This window comes from Babylonia areolata, chromosome 18 (genome assembly GCF_041734735.1).
Source record: "Babylonia areolata isolate BAREFJ2019XMU chromosome 18, ASM4173473v1, whole genome shotgun sequence".
Lineage (NCBI taxonomy): Eukaryota > Metazoa > Mollusca > Gastropoda > Neogastropoda > Buccinidae > Babylonia > Babylonia areolata.
In genome coordinates, this window is record NC_134893.1 from 28057101 (window position 1) to 28080394 (window position 23294).

The following is a 23294-nucleotide window of genomic DNA, read 5'->3' on the forward strand; positions in this document are numbered from 1 at the left end:
GAGAAAAAATAAGAGAGAAAAAACAAAGAAAGAGAGACAGACAGACAGACATACAGACAAGAAGGGGAAGAGACAAAGAGAGATAGAGACAGGAGAGAGAGAGAGACAGGACAGAGAGCGAGAGAGAGAGAGAAAGAGAGAGACAGAGACAGGAGACAGAGAGACAGGAGGGAGAGAGAGAGAGAGAGAGTCAGAGACAGGAGAGAGGGGGGGAAGGGAAGACAGAGAGTTATATGAAAAATGAATCAAGCAATAGAAAATAACGCATGTACTGGAAAAACAACAACAAATGACAACTCATGTGACATGAGACAAACAAACTGAAAGAAAACATAACCCCTGGCTGAGGTGACTAATGTGATAAGAGGAAGACAATAAACGTATGACACAATACGTTAACTAGGCCTGTACTACTGGACATACACACACTAATGTAGTAGTAAAACAATAACAACCATAAAAAAAAAAAAAAACCCACAATAATATATACCATAAAGACAAACAAAACACTGTCCACGTTCTGCATCGTAGATTAAAAAAAAAAAAAAGACAAACATTAATCCACACTCTTAAGGACTGATTAAAGACAAACGCTGGTCAAATCCTGCATGTTGTAAAAACTAAACAAAAGAAAATATAAGAAAACACGAAACAACACCCAATAATCTATACTCTTTAAGACCGATAAAAAAACCAAACCCACAACAAACACTGGTCATACTCTGTGAGTAAGTACTGTGAGAGTTAACAAACAATAACCTATATACACCAAGGACTGATTCATACCCTGTGAGTAAGAAATGAAAATCAACAAACAATAATCTATACACCAAAGGACTGATTTCAAGACACTGGAACTGCGTGATGTCTCGGAACGCACAACGCGTTGTAAAAACCCGACGGCAGTTTTGTTATTCAGGCTAGAAAACGAACATACAAAGCCATATCAAAAATACAGTACACCTCGGCAAGCCAAACAAAGATAGCGCCACACTGTACAAAGGTTTAAGGAAGGTGGGGGGCGTGGGGGGGGCTTGGGGGTCGTAGGGGGGGGGGGGGGGGGCGCAGGCACCAAAAGAGAAATGAGGAATGTCTGTGGTGTTGTGGTGGAGGGGGGGGGGGGAGGAAAGGGAAGGACTGGTAGGAGGGGTTAGGTCTTGAAGGCAGCCGTGTCCAGGTCTGTGTCTGTGTCTGTGAGGAAAACAAACAAGGACATTGCTGTCCGTGAGAATGACATAATTGCTGTCACCACACACGGTCCTCGTGACAGCCAGTAATACCATCTTCATTACGAAGCCCTCGCCAGTTTCGTTAGAATGACATTTCCCGTGTTGCTTACCACCATCCTGTTGTTTCCTATACCTACTTTTAATTCGTGGCTGTTTTTTTTTTTCTTCTGCGTTCGTGGTCTGCAACTCACCACGTTCACTCGAGTGGGATTTTACATGTATGACCGTTTTCACCCCGCCATGTAGGCAGCCATACTCCGCTTCTTTCTTTTTTTTCTTCTTCTGCGTTCGTGGGCTGCAACTCCCACGTTCACACGAGTGGGCTTTTACGTGTATGACCGTTTTCACCCCGCCATGTATGTAGCCACACTCCACTTTCATGGGTGTGCATGCTGAGTATGTTCTTGTTTCCATAACCCACTGAACGCTGACACAGTGGATTACAGGACCTTTAACGTGCGTATTTGATCTTCTGCTTGCGTATACACACGAAGGGGGTTCAGGCACTGGCAGGTCTGCACATATGTTGACCTGGGAGATCGGAAAAATCTCCACCATTTACCCACCAGGCGCCGTCGCCGAGATTCGAACCCGGGACTCTCAGATTGAAAGTCCAACGCTTTAACCACTCGGCTATTGCGCCCGTCGTGGCTGTTTTGATTATGAAATCTCATTCTAGCCTTTTCATCGTGATCACCTCATTCATTTTACCGTGTCATCATCATTATCATTACAAACATCAGTATCTTTGCTATCTTTAAGTTCTGAACACTGTGATCATTATCATCGCGAACGTCTGTACTCTCACAGCTTTCTCCATACTACCACCGTCGTAATTATTCGTAATTATAAACTTCCATATGATGTAGTAATTAACTAATTAATCACATCTTTGTAATGAATAATAATAACCATGTTCATGATTATCCCATCCATTCACGCGCACGCACATTCACCCCCCCCCTAGCCCCCCCCCCTGCCCCCCCCCCTCCCCACCCTTCCACACACACACACACACACACATTAATAAACATTTCCAAAGTCTGGCGTAAACATTTCCATCAACGAATACAAAATTAATCATAAACCAAATCGGCAACATGCAGTTTTTCCTCTGCAACATGCAGTGTGGCCTCTTTGTTAACTATCGTACATTGGTTACTTTTACCCTTACATGATACTTACAATTAAAAGAGGTTCTCTCTCTCTCTCTCTCTCTCTCTCTCTCTCTCTCTCTACACACACACACACACACACACACACACACACGCATAAAACCCATATAACAATGAAATTATTCATTTTGTTATTTTCATTTACAAAATGTATTCTAATATCTAAAACATCGAAGTATCCAAAATGATTATTATAGTTATGTATTTTATCCAACAACATAAAGTGCTTGGTGGCATGCATACACAATACGACCTAATTCGAAACCTTGCATGCTGAACATGGTTACAATCCGTGTTTATTGCTTGTCGCCAGTGCGTGCACACACAGCCTGCATGCACACAGGAACACAATGCACATCCTCCAAAGGGGCTGCAACTGTAATTCTTATGTATCAGACTTGGCCGTGAATTGTTTCCCTTTGAATGGAGCACCCAACCATCCACGTTTGTGTTCTGCACACTGAAAACAAAGTACCACGTCTGATGAACGCAGAATTTCCTGATACTTAAGTCAATGATGACTCCGATGCATTGTAAGGGACTTGTCGTCTGAAAGCAAATCTGCCTTTGACACATTAAAAGCCACCCCCACACCTCTGTATATGTACAAAAAGGGTCCAATGTATATTATCAGACCACACCATCCTTCTTCATACACGTCCTACAGACACCTGCTGGTCTAACAAGGGATGTACACCGCATCTATCTTTATATACACGCAACTGTGAAAGGGGTTACGTTTTTAACACTCACATATCCACAGATACATATATAATTATACATACAAACGTTTCACGTGCTACCCACACAGCAGGAATCTTTTGTCTCCAATTCAGCATTGGTCAAACACACACCTACACAATAATGTACATTTGACATTCACCCTTAATGCAGGGTTAGCACTCAAACATACATATCCATCTATAGCATGCAGGCACGGTGCAGGTTTGAAACACACATACACACACACACACACACACACACACACACACACACACACATACACACACACACACACAATAAAATGAAATAAGATAAAATAAGATAAAATAAAATAAAATAAAAAATAAAAAACACGTGGCGTGCAACCTACAACCTCCCACCACCACCCCTCGACTCCCACCTCATCCCCATCCCCACCCATAAACACATCACCATACACCCATAACCACTACCACCCACACATATCAGCAGACGTCTACACCCACCCACCCCCAAGCACTTCAACATCAACACACACCCATAAATATCCATATCAACACCCACCCATACTAACATGCATCCATCCTCTCACACGCCCATATTCATCAACACACATTCATACCCCACTACCACCTACACGCAGCCATACCCACTCCCACCCACATACAACCAACACACACACACACATACATCCCCACTCCCACCCACACGTTAAAGTTTATATATATATATATATATATATAATATATATATATATATATATATATATATATATATATATATATATATATATATATATAATTTTATGATTGTCGTGTCCGACTATGACCATCAGAACAGCAGAGGAGACAACTGCTGTTCCGACTATTTGGGCTAGAATTTGATTATAGTGGAGAGTGTCTTGCCCAAGTTACAGCCCCACTCTCTCGCCAAGAGGGTTTTAGGACAGTCGGCGTTGGGATGGTTCCCGAAGGCCAACTAGCCCACAAGGCTGCAGCACTAAGAGCCAGTGCAATTTTGCCTCCTAGTTGGAGAGTCATAGTCCTTCACAAAAGACTAAGCTGTAAATTATTTCCCATTGATTGGAGAAACCATTGATAATACAGCTCTCACTTTGCTGTTGGCCCAAATGTATATTTGCATTGACTGGAGAAACCGTTGATAATACAGCTCTCACTTTGCTGTTGGCCCAAATGTAAACACGTTCCAGTACACACATACTAAATCCCATACCCCAACACTCCTCACACATACCCATTCCAATCAACCCATACCAACTCCCCTCCCTCAAACACACACACACCAAGACACACCCACATCCATTCCAACCCACTTGTATTTGTACTTGTATTTGTATTTTTCTTTTTGTAAAACAGATTGCTCTGTGTGAAATTCGGGCTGCTACACTACAGCGCCACCCTTTTTTTTGTATCTTTTTTCCTGCGTGCAGTTTTATTTGTTTTTCCTATCGAAATGGATTTTTCTACAGAATTTTGTCAGGAACAACCCTTTTGTTGCCGTGGGTTCTTTTACGTGCGCTAAGTGCATGCTTCACACGGGACCTCGGTTTATAGTCTCATCCGAATGACTAGCGTCCAGACCACCACTCTCGGTCTAGTGGAGGGGGAGAAAATATCGGCGGCTAAGCAGTGATTCGAACCAGCGCGCTCAGATTTTATCGCTTCCTACGCAAACGCGTTACCTCTAAGCCATCACTCCACATGTACAAACATACACATACCCACTCACATACCCTAACGTCCCCTCACACACACACACACACCAACACACACATCCATACCTAACTCCCACCCACCTACACCAACACACACCCATACCCTACTCCATCCCACCCACACTAACACACACCCATACCCCACTCCCAGCCACACATCAACACGCACCCATACCCCACTCACATCCACCCACCCACCAACATACACACCCATACCCCACTCCCACCCACCCACACCAACACACACCCATACCCCACTCCCACCTACACACACCAACACCCCCATACCCCACTCCCACCCACCCACATCAACACACACCCATGCCCGACTCCCACCCACCCACGTCAACACCCCCATACCCCACTTCCACCCACCCACATCAACACACACCCATACCTCACTCCCACCCACCCACATCAACACACACTCATACCCCACTCCCACCCACCCACACATCCATGTCCCACTCCCACCCACCCACATCAACACACACCCATACCTCACTCCCACCCACCCACATCAACACACACCCATACCTCACTCCCACCCACCCACATCAACACACACCCATACCCATTCCCACCCACCCACACCAACACACACCCATACCCCACACCCACCCATCCACACACCAACACACACCCCGACCCCACTCCCACCCACTCACACACCAACACACACCCATACCCCACACCTACCCACCCACACACCAACACACACCCATACCCCACAACCACCCACCCACCCACCCACACACACCCATACCCCACACCCACCCACCCACACACCAACACACACCCATACCCCACTCCCACCCACCCACCTCCACACACACACCAATACCCCACACCTACCCACCCACCCACCCACACACACACACACATAACCTACTCCCACCCACCCACATCAACACACACCCATACCTCACTCCCACCCACCCACACACACACACACACCCATACCCCACTCCCACCCACCCACACACACACACCCATACCCCACTCCCACCCACCCCCACACACACCCATACCCCACTCCCACCCACCCACACCAACACACACCCATACCCATTCCCACCCACATGTACCATCACACTCCCATACCCTAACCCCCCTGGCCCCCTAACACATGCTCACTCTCACCTTCATACACCAACACACACACGAACCCACTTCCCCCACCCCACCCCCGAAAAAACAAAAAAAACCAAACCCCCCAAAAAACAAAACAAAAAACAAATCCACCAATACAAAAAAACAAAAAAAACAAAAAAAACAAAAAACCCCACACCCATTTCCTCCCACACGTACTTGGTGATACCCCAACTTCCCTCACACATACCCTCTGCCATACCCCAACCTCCCTCACACATACCCTCTACCATACCCCAACCTCCCTCACACATACCCTCTGCCATACCCCAAACCCCCTCACACATACCCTCTGCCATACCCCAACCCCCCTCACACACACCCTCACACATACCCCAACCTCCCTCACACATACCCTCTGCCATACCTCAAACCCCCTCACACATACCCCAACCCCCCTCACACATACCCTCTCCCATACCTCAACCCCCCTCACAAACATCCTCACACATACCCCCAACTCCCCTCACACATACCCTCTCCCATACCTCAATCCCCCTTACACATACCCTCTCCCATACCTCAACCCCCCTCACACATACCCCAACCCCCCTCACACATACCCTCTCCCATACCTCAATCCCCCTCACACATACCCTCTCACATACCCTCGAATGCCTGTGGCCAGAGGAAGAACGAAATTTTTGTTTGTACATTTCGAGTACCTGTATGAATGTGAAAATGTTTTGCACGTGGTAAGTGTGGGTGAATCGTGAGCTGTGCATGTTCATGTTTGTGTGTGCGTATATGTATGTGCTGTAGTGTCAGTCTGAATGCATCAGAGCTCGGGTGATGTGATGTGGTCTGTGTGCCTTGAATGTTCCGAACATCAGGGCTCCATGTGACTGGCCACGGAGTGGAGGGACCTTGAACTGAAATGTTCACTGAGGAGGTGCCCGAGTTTTCCCACGAGTGAGTGGACACTACTGTGAGTAGGCTGCTGTCCGGCCTAGGACTGAGGCGATCCTGGGACTGGATCATCAGGTTTTTTCCAAAGAAATTTGACTTGTGATAGTCAAGACATTTGTTTCTGTTTCTTAAGATTATTTTTTTTCAGGATGAAGAGAGCGTGAATGAAATATTTTTTTTCTTGGTTTTAATAATTATAATTGGCTCAGGGAAAAATTCCTTGTGTCTGTTTTTTTGTTTGTTTACTGAGAGAGTGAGAGACTGAAGACTGAACTCGCAAAAAAAAAAAAAATTTCTTCCCTTATCTTGTCTGTCTCCTCACCCACTTAGTAACACTCACACATACCCCAACCCACCTCACACAAACCCTCTCCCATACCTCAACCCCCCTCACACATACCCCAACCCCCTTACACATACCCTCTGCCATAACACAACCCCCCTCACACACACCCTCACACACACCCCAACCCCCTTACACATACCCTCTGCCATAACACAACCCCCCTCACACACACCCTCACACATACCCCAACCCACCTCACACATACCCTCTCCCATACCTCAACCCCCCTCACACATACCCCAACCCCCTTAAACATACCCTCTGCCATAACACAACCCCCCTCACACACACCCTCACACATACCCCAACCCCCTTACACATACCCTCTGCCATAACACAACCCCCCTCACACACACCCTCACACATACCCCAACCCTCCTCACATAATACCCACTCCCATACCCCAACCCCCCTCACACACACACCCTCACAGATGCCAACTCCCATACCCCAAACCCCCCTCACACACACCCACTCACATACCCCGACACCCCCCACCCCCCCTCACACATATCCCAACCCCACCTCACACATACCCTCTCCCATACCGCAACCCCCTCACACCCACTTACACCCATACCCACTGTCACCCCCCCACACACCTGCTCCCCCACCCCCCCACAGCCACACAACCACATCTACCTCGGACGAGCACCGTACAGAAGGAGTCGGTGTCGCCACACTGGTTGTAAGCCTCGCACACGAACTGCCCCCCGTGCTGGGGGCCGGCCCGGGCAATGACCAGGCAGTAGCGGACACTGCTGCTGTTAGTGCTGTCGCTGCTGTTGTTGCTATGATGGTGGTCATCATCATCATGTTCAGCGGCATGCAGGGAGAACCCTGGGGTGTGGTCAGTCACCGGCGTGTTGTCGTGCTGCCAGTACACCCGGATTGGGGGGGTACCTATATATAATAGGGTAGCGTGGGGGGGTTTAGGGGGGAGGGGGTAGGATAGGGATGGGGGTAGGAGGGGTTGAAGAGGTGGAGGGGGGGAGGTGAGTGGGGGGGATTTGAAAATTGGAAGCAGGGAGAGACGTGCATGAAAAAAAAACCCCAACAACCAAAAAAAACCCAAAAAAACCCCACTGTGTATGAGTTCGTCATGCTGAATACAATGAATGAGTGGAATGCACTCAGATCCTAAGTTTAGTGTACTTGTTGTATGTTTTTTTAAAGCCTTATTTTTTATTTAATAACTAAATTTTCCATGTGCTGAGTCCTTTCTTTTGTAATGTTTGATATGTCAATGTACCGTGCCATGCCCTCTTGCCATCCCAAACATTATCCTTTGGGACAAAGCACAGAAACAAGTGTTTGTTGAAAACAGTTTCACAGATGTTATAGCTTCATGTTCTGCCTCACATTTCAAACATGCGTTTCAATCTATATGGGTTATGAGATCACACCACCATGCGTCACACCCTACGTGTTTAGACATCACGTCATACGTCACAATCGACATGCCATGACATCACGTCATACGTCACAATCTGCGTGTCGTGACATCACGCCTATGTCACAACCTACATGTTATGACCTCGCGCTATACATCACAATCTAAAGACGATAAGACATCACGCCATGCGTCACAAACCTGACAGATTAATATAACAATTAAAACAACGCGTCACAATCTCGAGATGATTTGACATCACGTCATGCGTCGCAAAATACAGATATACAGATGTTATGACATCATCACGTCATGCGTTGTGAGAATCAATCTTACAGATGCTAAAACACGTCATGCGTCACACAAGTTTTTTTGTTTTTTTTTTGTTTTTTTTTCAGATCATAAAGCCCCTCCCCTCTATACCCCTGCCCCCCCCAGCCCCCCGCTCCTCCCCTCCCCCCACTCCATCTCACTGACCTTTGACCTCGACCACCAGCTCCACCTTGTCACCGTCCTCCACCTCCATATCGTGGAGTTCTTGGATGAAGAAGGGGGGCTCCAGCTTTACAGGCTCTGAAAGTCATCAGCATCAGCATCATCATCATCATCATCATCATCAGCAGCAGCAGCAGCATTGTCTCCGTCTTCCTCATGCGGTGGTCAATCTCATCATCATCATCATCATAGTCATTGTTGTCAGCTATCGCAGTCGTCATTACTGTTATCGTTGTCATCGTCATTATGTCGTTGGGGTCTTAAGGTAGACCACTGTTTGTAAAGCTTTTGTCGATGTTGTTGTTGTTGTTGTTGATGATGAAAAGCATATTGCAACTTCGTCCCACTTTCTTGGAAAGGTGTTGTGGATCTGTCCATCTCCCCCATCTCTCTTTCTCTCTCAATCCCCCCCCCCCCCCCCTCTATCTATCTATCTATCTATTTGTAAACATATATTCTTATAATTATTGATACTACGTAGCTTGCACACACACACACACATACACACACGCGCGCGCACGCGCGGGAGCACACACATACACACACACACACATCAAACAGCACCACTACTACCTCTAAACACACACACACACATACACACTACACCACTACCATCCATCCCCTCTTTCCCACCACACTTTCCACCTTCACGCTAAAAAACACACACACTTACCTCTGCCCACCTCCAACCCCCGGCCCACACCGACCCACCCACCCACCCACCCAACCACACTACACACAAACGCTCACCTCGAAAGGACAGGGCGCACGCAGTGGTGACGTCACACTCCACCCATGCACTCTTCCCCACCACACACATACACACCAACCTTCACGCTAAAATCAGACACACACTTACCTCGGCCCCCCACGCCCTCACCCCCCACCCTCCCACCGATCGCCCACCCACCCACCACTACACACACAAACTCTCGCCTCGAACGGACAGCGTGCAGTGGTGACGTCACACTCCACCCATGCACTCTTCCCCACCACACACATACACACCAACCTTCACGCTAAAATCAGACACACACTTACCTCGGCCCCCCACGCCCTCACCCCCCACCCTCCCACCGATCACCCACCCACCCACCCACCCACCACTACACACACAAACTCTCGCCTCGAACGGACAGCGTGCAGTGGTGACGTCACACTCTATCCACTGTTCCCCATCACACACACCAACCAACCTTCACGCTAAAAACACAAACACTCACCTCCGCTCCTCTCCCCCCCCCCCCCCCGCCCCCCCACACCTCTTCCACCAACTCTCCGACCTCCATACACCCACCTACCCTCCCTCCGCTACAACACAGACTCTCGCCTCGAACGGACAGTGTGCACTGGTGACGTCACACTCCATCCACTCTTCCCCACCACACACACCAACCAACCTTCACGCTATAAACACAAACACTCACCTCCACCCTCCCCCCCTCACCCCCCCCACCTCCACCGACTCTCCAATACACACACCCACCCACCACTACAACACAAACTCTCACCTCGAAGGACAAGGTGCAAGCAGTGGTGACGTCATACTCCATCTCCTCTTCCCCACCACACACACACACACACACACACCAACCTTCACGCTAAAAACAGACACACACTCACCCTCGCCCCCCCCACATCCCCCCTCTCCCCCCACCGACCCACCAACCACACACCCACCCACACATCCACCACTACACACACAAACTCACCTCGAACGGACAGCGTGCAGGCAGTGGTGACCTGCTGACCAGCGCCGGCGGCAGTGCTGACCACACAGCGGTAAATCCCCGCGTGTGTTCGGGCGATCTGGCTGATGGTCAGAGATGCCACCCCTCTGGTCCACCGACAGCGATACCCCTTCTTGCGCCCCTCCTCCTCCTTCTCCTCCTTCTCCTCCCCTACTACCACTGCTGCTACCTCCTCTTCCTCGTGGTACCAGCGCGCCATGCACCCTGCTGCTTCGCCCTCCTCCATGACGTCCAGCTCGCACTTCAATCTGACGTCACGGTCACCGATGACGACACTCAGGTCCTCCAGAGGGGTGAGGAGGAGGAGGAGGGGTGGGGCGTCGGCTGTAGGCTGCTCTGGATCTGCGCGACATTGAGTGAGTGAGTGAGTGAGTGAGAAATCAGTAGTCAGAACGAAAAAATCATTTATTAAAAAAGTAGAATATCTTATGTATTAGGAGAGAGACTTCAGACGTTTTTTGGGGGGCATGTGGAAATGTCCGTGACTGAAAATCATGCGAAGTCAAGTCTGCTGTTCGTTGAGGTAGTTATGCCAAAAATGTGTTTATGTGTGCTTGTGTGCGTGTGTGTGTGTGTGTGTGTGTGTGTGTGTGTGTGTGTGTGTGCTTGTGTGTGTGGGGGGGGGGGGGGGGGGGGGGCGGGGGGGCATTGAGCTGAAAGGGATTGAGCTCGATGTGTTGGGCATGTGTGCAAGTATTCTTTCTACATCTATCACTAAGGAATTTACTGTTCAAACAGTGTAGCGACGCGCTCCCTGGAAAGAGCAGCCCGAATTTCACACAGAGAAATCTGTTGTGACAAAGAAAAAAAAAGAGACAGAAATACCAGTTCAGCAGTAATAAAAAGAAAGGGGCTCGCAGCACATGCACCAGGACAGGATACATGTATGATGGGCTGTGGAATATCGTGGTTCTCCCCCAAAACCAACTAGCCTCCGAGGCTGCGTGTGTTCGGATAATCTAGTACCGGTGTACGACTATGGCCATCAGAACAGCAGAGGAGGCAACTGCTGTCCCGACCATCTGGGTCAGAATTTGATTATTGTGGAGAGTGTCTTGCCCAAGTTACATCCCCATTCTCTCGGCCAAGAGATTTTATTTGTATTTTTTAAATTTTGTTTTAGTTTATTTTACAGGAAAATCGGCGTTGGGATGGTTCCCACAGGCCAATAAGCCCCCCTAAGGCTGCAGCACACTGAACCAGTGCAATTTTGCCTCCTAGTTTGATGGTCATAGTCCTTCACAATAGACTATGCAGCTGCAAATGACTTCCCATCGCAATGGAGAAACCATTGATCATACAGCTTTCAACTTATTACAAAAGAAGAAGAAGAAGAAGAAGAAAAAGGAATGGGACCTGCAGCACAAGAATTAGGACAACGTTACATGTATGATGGGCTTTGGAATAATATGGTCACCAAAGGCCCAACCAGCCTCCAACGAAGGCTGCTGCAGCACTACGAGCCAGTGCAATCTAATACAGGTAAGAGCAAAGGGGGTGGGTGGGGGGGTGATGGGGGGCGGGGGGGGGGGGGGGGGGGAGTAAAATCCCCACCTTGCACCATACCACGCTGTCCAGGGTGTCATATCAGACACGCACTGACTGACCTGTGACGTGAAGGAGGGCGGTCAAGGTGGCGGAGCCAGCCCCGCTGTCCGTCACGGTGACCATGTAGGTGCCCCCGTCCTCCTTGACCACGTCACACACCTCCAGGCAGTGCCCTCCTCCCTCCTCGTACACCTTCATGGCATAATGATAATGATAATAATAATAATATTCATTATAACTATCATCAATATTATCATTACAAATGATGACAATAGTAATAATGAAGATATTTTCTCGTCATTATGTCTCATGAAAACCACTCTACACCCTCAATTTATTCTCGTTCTTTCTCTAACAGTACATCCTGTCTCTATTTTCTGATTATTAGGTCTCATGAAATCTGCAGCACACCCTCAGTCTCTTTTCTTCCTTTCTCTATATAAGACCATCCATTCTCTATTTTCTGATTGTTATGTCTCATGAAAACCACACTACTCCGTCAATCTATTCTCTTTCTTTCTCTGTATCAGTATATCCCTTCTCTATTTTCTGTTCGTTATGTCCGAAAACTACACTACACCCTCAATCTCTTCTCTTTCTGTCTCTGTACAACTACACCCTTTCTCTATTTTCTGTTCGTTATGTCTGAAATCTACACCACACCCTCAATCTCTTCTCTTTCTGTCTCTGTACAACTACACCCTTTCTCTATTTTCTGTTCGTTATGTCCGAAAACTACACTACACCCTCAATCTCTTCTCTTTCTGTCTCTGTACAACTACACCCTTTCTCTATTTTCTGTTCGTTATGTCTGAAATCTACACCACACCCTCAATCTCTTCTCTTTCTGTCTCTGTACAACTACACCCTTTCTCTATTTTCTGTTCGTTAGGTCTGAAAACCACACTACACCCTCGATCAGTCTCTATTCTTCCCTTTTCTACTCAAGTACATCTTTTCTCTGTTTTCTGACCGTCATGTGTCACGAAAAAAAAATCACACTACTCTCTCAATATCCTCTCTTTCTTTCTCAATATATAAGTGCATTCTTTCTGTATTTTCTGGTTGTCACGTCTGAAAACTACTACACTACTCCCTCGGTCTCTTATTTCTTTCTCTGTGTAAGAACATCCTTTGTCTATATTTTCTAATCATTATGCCTCACGAAAATCACACTACTCACTCAATGTCTTCTCTTTCTTTCTAAGTACATAAGTGCATTCTTTCTGTATCTTCTGGTTGTCACGTATGAAAATCACACTGCTCCGTCAGTCTCTCTCCTGTTTTTCTCCTCATGTGTACACCCTTTCTATCTCTCTGTATCCTCCCATGCCCCCTGAACTGAGAACGGAGGCTCACCTTGAACTTTGACCCAGCCTCCAGCGGCTGCCCCTCCCGACTCCAGGTCACTGAGGTGGGGGAGGAACCCTCCACCACCTTCACCTTGAATTTTGCCCTTTGACCCGCCTCCACGACTTGTCGTTCCTGTTCCATTGCCAGGACTGGTGATCTCCCTTTGTCCGTGGTGGAGGACATCATCGTTTTAGCTGAACGGGCCGCTACGCTGCATGTGAAGGGAAACCACTTTTGTTAAGTGATTTTTTTTGTTGTTTGCTGTTTTTTGTTGTTGTTTTTTTTTTGTTTGTTTGTTTTTGTATAGGCACATATAACGACCTGTTTCTAAGCAAATGTAACAAAAAGAATGGCACCAAAGACAATTATATATATATATATATATATTTTTTTATATACACATATATTGCTTGAGTGAGTGTTTCTCTCTGGTCGGGCTGTCTCACAGGAGCGGGTAGTAAGACTGAGGGACACTTCACATTGCGAAACAGCTCTTTGTCGCTTGCTGTGCACACCGACCTCCCTTTTGGGGGAAACAGTATGACCATCATGAGCATTAATGAGAGGTTGGGTTGGGTATTTTTTGTCTCTTTTTTTTTTTTAAACTACCGCACCCGAAGCACAAATCTGATGCAAAGATTAAAAGTTAAACAGAGTGTATTTTTTTACGCTTCGTCCATTTTTTTTTTAATGGAAAACGACGATGTCTGGACCTATCTATCTATCTATCTATCTGTGTGTGTGTGTGTGTGTGTGTGTGTGTGTGTGTGTGTGTGTGTGTGTGTGTGTGTAACAAAAAGTTTCGGTTAGCTTGTGCACAAATTATTCTTTCAATGTAAAGATGTAAACTTTATGCAATGTCAATTTTAAAAAGAGGACAAGAGAGAGAGAGAGAGAGAGAGAGAGAGAGAGAGAGAGAGAGAGAGAGAGAGAGAGAGAGAGATTAAAAAATGACAAATAAGCAGGTGCAATACCACTTCTTGAAATGATGACACGAACGTTTGGGAAACACAGGTCAAAGGTAAACCCCCCACCCCCCCCCCACCCCGCCCCCCAAAACCCCCCCAAACCCAACAACCACAAAACAGAACCATAGTATTAAGAGAGACAGAGACGGGCAGGCGGCGGATGAAAAGGGAAAGAGAATGAGAAAAAGACATACGAAGACAGAGTAGCAGAGAGAGAGAGAGAGAGAAAGGGGGGGGAGTGAGAGAGAGGGAGAGGGAGAGAGGGAGGGAGAGAGAAAGAGAGAGATAGAGAGAGAGAGGGACAGCTAGACAGACAGACAAACAGAGAGAGGAGAGGAGAGAGAGAGAAAGAGACAGAGAGACAGAGAGAGAGAGAGAGAGAGAGAGAGAGAGAAAGAGACAGAGAGACAGAGACAGACAGAGAGAGAGAGAGAGAGAGAGAGAGGGAGACAGCCAACCAGATAGACAGATAGACAGAGATAGAGAGGAGAGAGGAGAGACCGACAGACAGAGAGACAGATAGAGACAGAGAGAGATACAGAGTGGGAAGGACGAATGGAAAACAAACATGATGTTGTCTTACCTGGTGTCTTCTTCCACTTGGCTCTTACCTGCAAAAATATCGACAAAAATAACACTGAGCGCGCCGTCTTTTTCTCATCTTCTTTGACTTTTTGCATTCATTATCAATTGTTTCGCTTGTCAGTTTAACGACTTCTCTTTTACGAAGCCCTTTAAGTAATTTCCTGTAATTGTATTTAGGTGTTCGTTTTTTTTCCAATTTCACCCTCATTTCACCCTCATTTGCCCAGTTTCCCCCAACTCTCCACTCATTCACATCTCCAATCCCTTCTAACCGATAATACTCAAATGTATTCGTAAATACTTTAACAAAAATGTCTTCAATCACCGATATGTGTGACGGGACATTAAACAAAATTCCTCCTCCTCTCATCTGCTCTAAAAAAAAAAAACAAAAAAAAAAAAGCGACTCAGCCTAACACGACACGCCCGGTCAAATCACTGATACCATTCACACTGACTCACACAGTGAACGGAACATGATATATAATAATACCAACTATCAACGAATTAAACGAAGGGTGCAACGCAACTACCTTAATCTTATGTATCGGCATGCTTGTATGTACTCAAATCAAATCAAATTATGGTGCTCATTAGAGCCTCGCGCCGATAACTAAGGCTATATATCGCCACGTTAGCATCTACTTCCAGTCAAGGGTTTTTTTTAAAAAAAAGTACAATAAAAACTAATCACTGTTTCAATCTATGTTGTACTCGCTTGTTTACAAAAGATTTATATGCTTCGGTTAAAAGACCAGGTGTCGACAAAATCAAGAATTTGCATTTTTCGCCAAAAGACAATAATTTTTTACAAAAAGTAGAGAGAAAAAAAAAGATAAAAAGAAGACTGTACGCTTCGTTGAAAAACAAGATCGAGATAGTCAAGTGATTGTATCTTTCGCTAAAAAAAAGACAGAGACAGTAATAGAAAACATCAAGAGATTGTATGCTTGGTTGAAAGGCAACAACAAGACCCACTTGATCCAACGACTGCGTTTTCTATCAAAATACAACTAGGTCAATATAATCCAGAAACCGTGTGCTCTGTTACGCTTCGATCCACCAAACACGACTTACGTCCAACCACAGAAACGACAGCAGTGTAAACCTGCACCTTTCTCTGACGGAACTTTCCACTGTATTATTTTGTCGTGCACAAGGCAGCAACCAATGAAGAAACCCCCCCCCGCCCCCTGCCCCCCTCCGCTCCTCCCCGTCACCCCCTCCCCCCCAAAAAAATACCCTCTAAAGTTTTGGGTTACATTTGTATTGTACTTGTTCCACCTCCTCTTACACAATGATGACTCATGCATACCCCGACAAAATCTCTCTCCAAAACCACTAGGCTTACCCCGTCCTCTCTCTCTCTCTCTCTCTCTCTCTGTGTCTGTGTGTCTGTGTGTCTGTCTGTCTGTCTCTCTCTCCTCCTTCTTCTTCTTTTCTGTTTTCATTTTCCCAGCCCTGACTGCAAGCCTGTCTCTCAAGGTAAATTTCTTAAGCCAACGACCACTTTTTACACTTTTTATTTGCTTTTTCTTATCAACCATAATAGTCATTGCCATCAAACAAATCATATATATATATATATATATATATATATACGTATTTATATACATGTATAGATAATCATAGACATAGATACACATACATGTATGGGTAGCAGAAGAGAGAACGAGAAAGAGAGAGAACGAGAAAGAGAGAACGAGAAAGAGAGAGAGGCGTGTGTGTTTGTGTGTGTGTGTGGGGGGGTGGTGGTGTTGGAGGTTGGAGGGAGAGAACGACAGCATAAAAATCATCATCGCTAGTTCATGGCTTGAGAAAGTTCCCCATCATATCATTTCTCCCTTACGCGCTCGTTTGCATGCGTTTATAAGGAGAGAGACAGACAGACAGAGACGAAGACAACAGACAGACAAGCAGGGAAATACAGACACAGACACCCCCGCACCCCCGCACCCCCGCCAAAAAAACCAACAAAAACCAACACCAACAACAACAACAAAAAACAGAAGACACTCCGCCATATACTTTACTCCGTTAACCCTTGCTGATCGCACGACCCCCCCCCCCCCCCCCCCCCCGCCCTCTCTTCCCCCCAAAAAGCTGTCGGCTACTAAACCATTGCACAATAGATATGACGCATACAAGCACCTGCTCTTCTTTTTAAAACACCGCTACTATACCCATTTCGTTCCCACGCTCAATCATGTCAGCCTGAACCCCCAGGAGAAGGAGAAGAAGAAGAAGAAGAAGAAGAAGAAAACCCATACCCCACTACCTATGATATTCCAGTTTCACCTGCTTGGAAGACTGTTGTCACGTTTACAGGAATTAAATGCACACCCCGTTAAAAAAGTATAATCCACTGTGTCCACGACATTTCAGCAAGTAGGGCATCTTTCTTTTATTCCCCCCCCCCCCTTTCCACACCCCCTCACCTCCCCCGCATATATTCTTACTGCAACTTTTTGAGCGTTCTCGTTAAGATGACTGGATGACGTTCCGGTATTCATGCCAGTTTCAAGGACTAAATGAACAAACAGCAGCCCTGTGCTCATCATACGATTCTTATACATTTTTTATTTTGATTGTTTTTTTTAATTCTCGTAAACTGCTTCATTTCACATCTACAGGTTTACTGCATCACCGACGGCATTCATCCAGCCGTATCACAGTTGTTCTGTGTGTGTGTGTGTGTGTGTGTGTGTGTGTGTGTGTGTGTGTGTGTGTGTGTGTGTGTGTGTGTGACTTTGCCATGATAGGAATGTATGTACGTGTGTATATAGGTATGTAAGTATGTATGCATGTCTTTACGTACGTGCATAACTGTGTTATAATGTGAACGCATGCACGTGCGCTCAGATGCGCGTACATACACTAACACACTAACCAACGCAGGAGACACACATACACATCCGCAACTGTCCCCGCACCACACAAACACACACAGGCACACTTGCACACACACACACATACACACACACGCACACACACACACACGCACGCACACACACACACAGACTTACATACACACACACACACACACACACACACACACACACACGCACACACACAGACACACACACACACGCACCCACACACACACACATAGGCTTACTTACACACACACACACACACACACACACACACACACACACACGCACACACACACACACACACACACAGAGGCTTACTTACACACATACACACATATACACACAGAGGCTTACTTACACACACACACACACACACACAGAGGCTTACCTACACACACACACACACACACACACACACACACACACACGTACGTACACACACACACACACACACACACACACACACACACACACACACACACACGCACACACACAGAGGCTTACTTACACACACACACACTCACACACACACAAACACACACACAGAAAACACTTGCACACACACACACACACACACACACACACACACACGCACACACACACACGCACGCACACACACACAGAGACTTACTTACACACACACACACACACACACACACACACACACGCACACACACAGACACACACACACACACGCACCCACACACACACACACATAGGCTTACTTACACACACACACACACACACACACACACACACACGCACACACACGCACACACACACCGAAGCTTACTTACACACATACACACATATACACACAGAGGCTTACTTACACACACACACACACACACACAGAGGCTTACCTACACACACACACACACACACACACACGTACGTACACACACACACACACACACACACACACACGCACACACACACACGCACACACACACACACACAGGCTTACTTACACACGCACACACACACACACACACACACACACGCACACACACACACACACACACACGCACACACACAGAGGCTTACTTACACACACACACACACACACACACACACACACACAGAAAAAAAACACCATACCGTGTCTGCGGACAGACAGCCGGGTATCGCACTGAAGCCGGGTGCCGTCAGGCAGGGTGGCCACACAGCGGTACACACCCGCGTCGCTGGGCCGCACCTCGTCCACCCGTAAAGACACCCTGCCCCCCTCCCCACTCAGACTGCCCAAGCGCTGGGAGTCAAAAGACAGCTGCACACACACACACACACACACACACACACACACACACACACACACACACACACAGAGCGGTGTGTCAAGTTTCACTGACTTTCTTCATCAAGGAGACAACGCTGCGTTCGGACAAATCCATATACGCTACACTGCGCTACATCTGCTAGGCAGATGCCTTACCAATCAGTATTACAAAACAGCCCAGCGCGCTTAGTCAGGATACTGAGTGCATGCATAGCCGAATGGTTAAAGTGCTGGACTTTCAATCTGAGGGTCCTGGGTTCGAATCTCGGTGCACCTGGTGGGTAAAGGGTGGAGATTTTTCCGATCTCCCAGGTCAACATATGTGCAGACCTGCTAGTGCCTGAACCCCCTTCGTGTGTATGCGCACGCAGATGATCAAATACGCACGTTAAAGATCCTGTAATCCATGTCAGCGTTCGGTGGGTTATGGAAACAAGAATATACCCAGCATGCACACCCCCGAAAACGGAGTATGACTGCCTACATGGCGGGATAAATAAATAAAAACCGGTCATACACGTAACATGTTACATGTCTGTCTGAGTGTGTATGCGTGTGCTTCTGAAATCTGACTGAATGACACAGGAAACGAATGATGAGCGCCCAATGGCAGCCGTCAGCCGGCTCTACCCAGATAGGCAGCCTGTGGTGCAAATGTCCCCGTGTATGTTAAGCGCTTAGAGCTTGGTCTCTGACCGAGGATAGGCGCTATATAAGTATCCACATCAATCAATCAATATAATAATAATAATATCTGTCGGTGTGGATTTCTTCAATACAATGTTTCCAGAGGATAACACTTATGTTGCCATGGGTTCTTCTTTTTTATGAGTGCGCCAATTGCGTTCCGCTCACGGGGACCTCGGTTTATCGTCTCATCCGAATGCCTGGACTCTCTGTTTGATTTTCCAGTCACATGTGGGAGAAAGGGATAGACCGGGAATCGAACCCAGACCCTCGCTGCACACAACAATACACACTTTTCGCGGAAAAAAGAAGAAAAAAAGAACGAAAAGTACGCAGCGCAATTCCTACATAACACCCTGTAGAACTCTTACTATCAGAACACATCAGACAGAACTCACCACTAAGGTGATGGATGCATGCAATTCAATTTACGTTGTATACAGCCCAGCCTGTCTTTCGACAAAAAACAAAGTACCAAAAGTGATTCTCTGTGTTATTCCTTTCACAATATCATCACACTCTTAAATCAACTCGTTCGATTAGACGTTGCCGTGTAGTAATGAATGCCTGGTCACCAACCGTTTTAGTCATCTATAATTTCAGTTTAAATTCAAAATTCAGTTCAAAATACTGCTTCAAGCAGTTAAAAACAGTAAATTTTCTTTGCTTCCATGTAAGGGAATAATATATAATGATGGTTACTTACGATTCTGTTTTCACTATCATTAACAGCAACACTAGTCCCACCACCACCACCACCACCATCACCAATGTCACCACAGAATCGTATGTGTAGTGGTATCGTCACCACGATCGTTATCATCACAACCTCTCTGCAGCACCTACTACAATTTTCAGAGTCATCATCATCATTGTCGTCGTCGTTGACGTCACCATCATCATCACCATCACCATAATCATTATGATCATCATCACCATAATCATCATGATCATCATCACCATCATTACCACCACTACAACAATAACCACCACCACCACCATCATCATAAACACCACCACCATCATCATCACCACCATCACTTCATCACCACCAATACCACCACCACTGCTACCATCATCATCATCACCACCACCATCACCACCACCTCCACCACCATCACTTCATCACCATCTCCACCACCACCACCACCATCACTGCTTCCAGCACCAAAATCGTAACGATGACTTGCTGGTTCGGTTCAGTTCAGTTACTCAATGAGACGTCACAGCGTTCTGACAAAACCATACACGCTACACCACATCTGCTTAGCGGATGGCTGACCAGCAGCGTAACCTAACGAACTTAGTCGGGCCTTGAAGGCAAAAAAATAAACATAAAGTGAAATAAAAAGTAACTGTAACTTGCTGGACTTTGGTTACAGCACCAACCCACACAGCCAGATATATCAAAAGTTCAATCCTCGGTGGGGAACACTTACCGAGAGGTCTTTCTTCTCTGCTGCACACAGACCATAGCAATGATCTGACGAAGGATGTTCATTAAAGATTTCCCCTGACCCACTTCCCATGGACTGAGAGAAAAGAAACCTGGCACAATTATTAGTCATTCTCTGCATAGTTACCACTAAGGGTGACACACTTCTCCCATCGCTTTATGCAGCTATGAAGACCTTGCCTGTAGAAGTCTACAGGTTGCTCCAGAAGCTACGACTTGACCTCGGAAATAATCGTTTCATCGTCTGGGAAGTGCTTGCCTTTCAGAAATGACTTCATGGCTGGAAAGAGGTGGAAATCAGATGGTGCGAGGTCGGGAGAGTAAGGGGGCTGAGGAAGGATTTCATAGCAACAGGACCGTGCTTCCGTTTCGGCAACATGCGAGTTGTGAACTGGGGTGTTGTCTTGCAGGAGGCGGACACTTTTGGTCAGCATGTCACGCCTCTCGGTTTTGATGGCTTCTCCGCAGATTCCTACAATAAACGGAGTTAAGTCAGGAGAAATCTTTAATGAACACCCCTCTTACGTGAGCTTGACAACATTACTCATGGATCATATCTTTCGGGTGGAGGACTTACCCGGCTGTCGTCCTTGAGCCAGCTGATACGGGCGAAGGGCTGGGAGACAGTGCAGGTCAAGGTCACGCTCTCCCCCTCCCCCACGTCCACAGTTTCGGGTAACTCTTCTTTGAACTGCAGAGGACTGAAGAGCACAAGGGGAGAGAGAGAGAGATTCAAGATTCATAATTCAAAAACTTTATTACTCAAGGATGAAGATTTTAGGCATTGCCTAGTCTTCCAATCTGTCCTTGTGACAACAAAAACAATAACGATAAGACACAACAATAATGATAATGGTAAATACTACTACTACTACTACTACTACTACTAATGATAATGACAATAATCAACGCACAATCATCATCATTATAATAGAAAAAAAATAATAAAGGGAACACAGTCACACAATCTCACCCACCCATCCACCCACACACATATGAACACACTCATATCCAAACACACACACATCCTTATGCACATACATATCATGCACGTATACGTACACACATGCATGCATATGTCTACATGCACATACAAAATTATATGTATACATGTGTATACATAAACCTAATTATGTATCACATCATATTGTAGTACATTACAAATCATATTGTAGTACATTAGCAGATATTGAAGAGAGAGAGAGAGAGAGAGAGAGAGAGAGAGAGAGAGAGAGAGAGAGAGAGAGAGAGAGAGAGAGAGAGAGATGAAATGATATTTATTATTCAGATGACCATCGGCCCATTCTGAAGGGACATGAATAAACAGGAAAGTTACAATTATAATCATATGCAAAGAAAACATCTCATTATAACAATACATATTATTACTAACTAAAATTGAGAGAGAGAGAGAGAGGGAGAGAGAGAGAGGGAGAGAGAAAGAGAGAGAATCAACATTCTCACAGGCAGACATGCACCATACACAATACACACACACACACACACACACACACACACACACACACACACACACACACACACACACTGGCATGTGTAAACACGTGTACATGGACACATCGAGATACTGGGGTACGGGTCTTACAAAAAAAAAAAAAAAAAAAAAAGAAAGAAAAAAAAGAAAGCTGATGAATACA

General features: G+C 46.4%; 1 protein-coding gene across 7 annotated transcripts in view; it reads right to left on the reverse strand.

The window, feature by feature from the left end:
• Positions 1-23294, reverse strand: part of LOC143292619 (uncharacterized) — an 86453-nt gene that overhangs the window by 22250 nt on the left and 40909 nt on the right. For all 7 annotated transcript variants that reach the window (XM_076603084.1, XM_076603083.1, XM_076603078.1 and 4 more), the window contains 8 exons: positions 22217-22340; positions 19319-19487; positions 15340-15367; positions 13795-13999; positions 12495-12627; positions 10849-11229; positions 9119-9214; positions 7891-8151 (listed from right to left, as the gene is read on the reverse strand). In XM_076603084.1, coding sequence (XP_076459199.1) covers positions 7891-8151; positions 9119-9214; positions 10849-11229; positions 12495-12627; positions 13795-13999; positions 15340-15367; positions 19319-19487; positions 22217-22340 — 1397 coding nt within the window. The remainder of the gene's footprint in view (positions 1-7890; positions 8152-9118; positions 9215-10848; positions 11230-12494; positions 12628-13794; positions 14000-15339; positions 15368-19318; positions 19488-22216; positions 22341-23294) is intronic.